General features: G+C 35.8%; 1 protein-coding gene across 1 annotated transcript in view; it reads right to left on the reverse strand.

Annotated features, from left to right (window-relative positions):
* Positions 1–1,637, reverse strand: part of LOC106935625 (muscle M-line assembly protein unc-89-like) — an 8,324-nt gene extending 6,687 nt beyond the window's left edge. The window contains exon 1 of the mRNA XM_015016177.1: positions 1,407–1,637. Within this exon, the coding sequence (XP_014871663.1) occupies positions 1,407–1,551 (145 nt within the window). The 5' untranslated portion in view covers positions 1,552–1,637. The remainder of the gene's footprint in view (positions 1–1,406) is intronic.
* Positions 1,638–3,065: the final 1,428 nt, after the last annotated feature.

Consider the following 3,065-nt stretch of genomic DNA (forward strand, 5'->3'; position numbering starts at 1 on the left):
GAATATTTTAAAAATTGACAACAAATATTTTTAAAAAAATGTTTGTTTTTTTTTTTTTTTTTTTTTTTACATATTTGCTAAACTGTCATTGTGTCCTGACAGGTGGAGAAGGGAAGGCTGTAGTGCAGCAGAGAGCTAGGCTACTATTAGCACAAAAACACATAGCTATGTCAGGCTTTTTAAAGATCAGTGATCAGCCAGAAAACTGCAGTCGGTGCACCAAGGTTTTCTTTTTAATACATTAGTCTCTCTGTAGAACATTGATTATGGTGTTTAATGTACGGACCATAAATTTTTATGATTATTCTTTAGTTATTGAAGAAGTATTTCAACATGTCTTGAATATGTCCAGTGGAGGAAATCCCAATTTATTATTGGGGGGGACATAAACAGAGAAATTTTTAAGCACAATTTTTGGGTGGTGGTGGGTGGGGGTACGGGGGTTGGCAAAGTAATATATGTGGTTTAAAAAGTTTTTAATGTGTTCAAGCTGCATGAACAAAAATTAAATCAAATGTATGTTTTTCTCAGTAGACCCATACAAGTCCAACTAAAACTCAAATGTTTAGATATGAGTTTGGTTCAGAGTCACAGATCTAATCTCTGCTACACCTTTACAAAAATTTAAGGCTCTAAATAAAAAGTTTTAATGAGTGACTCCACTTAATTAAATTCCTCATAAATATTGACTTATTGTGGTGGCTGTCAATGCAAGTTATGTCTTATTTATGTTGTAACTTAAGTTGCTTTATTTTAAAACCGTTTTTTAGTTTTGCCACGTCCTGGATGGCTGAGAACCAACAAGTAGACTGATATGAATATCTGGGAAGTATCATAACTTAAAATTAATGCTCAAAGCACCAGGGATTTTATAGAAAAATATTCAGATTTTATTTTATAGTTTTAAAGGATCCACACTGGATCTAAAAAAGATCATCCTTATTTTTTTCTTAGATGAAAAATTTATTTATTTATTTGTTTCTTTTGCCTTTTTATATCGATATTGTTAAAATACAAATGTTTCTTTTATGATTTCTTTGGGGGCACAATTCTAGACTTTTCCAAGATGAATATGTCTACATATTGGACAAAACATTCCTAAAGAAAAAAACAACTTAAAAATGTTCTTTCTTCATCTTCTGTGCACTGTATTTATATGTTTCTCTTCATTCATATCTTTATCTGTTTTTCTCTTTTTAATTGTTCTACATGTCATTATTTTACATTATCACATATAAAACTGATATTTTTAAAAATGTGTTTTTTAATCCTGGATGTAAAGCATTTTAGAAATAAGGACAGGTTGAGCTGCATGTCTATATTTACATTTGCAGGTTGACCTTTAACCCGCATCAACAGCCAGGCTGCAGTCATTTTAAATATCATTTAAATCTCACTGAACTCACTGCTGACATGGAGCTGAACTTGTTTCTTCATCAGGATCTTTCCGGCCCTGTTGGTGACGCTGCAGGTGTAGATCGTACTGTCTCTATCAGTGGGCCATCTCAGAGTCAGACTGAGGTCTCCAATTCTCAGTAGGTTTTTATCCATGCTGGTTTTGTTTCTGTAGAGGAAATGCCGTTTTTCAGGCTGATCAGAACCGTAGTTATACAGATAGACCGTCCAGTTTTTGTTGTTTGTCCACTCCACTCTAACATCTCTGGGCTGGAAAGGTCTGGCTCTGCAGGGCAGCCGGACAGACTTTGCTTCTGAATCCACCTTTACCTGTTTGACTGAGAGACAACGCAGGATTCAGAAATTGTTGATTAATAAATGGTTATAAATGCTGAGCAAAAGGCATTTACTGGGCCAGTTAAAACACATTTTCTGTTGCTTTATGTTTAGAAATTCTTCATGTTTCACTATTCTCTCCCTCTGGTGTGGTAAGCGGTTGCTAGCTTAGCTTTAGCTGCTATGGTTATATGTTCTGTCCGGTTGTTTCTCTTCTCAGGTGAAAATCCTGATATCTGTTTGTTCCATGTCGCCCAACAGGTCATTATGATCAATTATTAACACTGATATGTTCATTATATTCTGATTTTGACATTCATGTAGACTCTTCATGTCCACACCCCAGGTTGAAGAGCTACTGGGATTCAAGTACACCTGGACCTGGAGGTCTTCACACTTTATGACCTACAAACTACACATGAGAATCCTGAGTGTAAAGAACTGACTGTCCGCTCCATCATGAGTTTGGAGCTGGACTTCCAGACTTTATGGTTCTCTACTCCAACACAACAGTTTTAAATCAAAGGGCAAGTAAGGCTTTGCTGAGTTATTTATTATATGTTTTGTATATCATCTTAACAATTCAAAATAAGTGCCATGAACAAGAAACAACAAATGAAGGCTTTGGCCGTTTTTAAAAGGAAGAAGACTAGGACCAAGAACTAGTCTTCTTCCTAGTTCTTGGTCCTAGTCTTAGAATCTCTATTATAATATCTTATTAGAAAGAGATTCTAATAAGACATCTGATATTTTGTAGAAGTTCAAACTTACCTGGTATGAAATAGTGGCGGAAATGAAATAAAGCACCTCCAGACAATCCAAGAACCAGGAGAACCAGCAGCACCAGGAAAACTGTGAGCCAGATGGGTGTACCCTCTGTGGAGACAACATAACCTGGAGCTAGAGCTTTGACCTCTGACCTTTACCTGCTGATTGTTAGAGAAATGTTTTTGTAATGCTGTTGTGCAAGGAAAATGTTATGGTACAGATTCAGGTCACTTTAGCTGGGAAAGAAATTTTGCAGGGACCAACTGGAGCCAAAAGGAGCCAGAAGTGGATAAGGAAACAACTTGACTAAATGTTAGTCGACCTTCTTGAAATGGAGCCAGACGTTTTTGATCCCTGGAAAATGGAATATACATATAGTATGAATTGTGCCAGGATAATTGTGTAAATGGAATTAAATGATGCCACACCAACATACACATCAACTGAGATGAAATCCTATAAAAAGTGATGTATCCAACAAAAGTTGGGAGATTTTGGATATTTCCAAAGCTGTGACACAATGATTAATGAGATTTGTAGATGTGAATAAATCTCTCCATGTTTTG

Source organism: Poecilia latipinna, unplaced genomic scaffold (assembly GCF_001443285.1).
Source record: "Poecilia latipinna isolate Pla-1442-1.1 unplaced genomic scaffold, P_latipinna-1.0 Scaffold1990, whole genome shotgun sequence".
Classification (NCBI taxonomy): domain Eukaryota; kingdom Metazoa; phylum Chordata; class Actinopteri; order Cyprinodontiformes; family Poeciliidae; genus Poecilia; species Poecilia latipinna.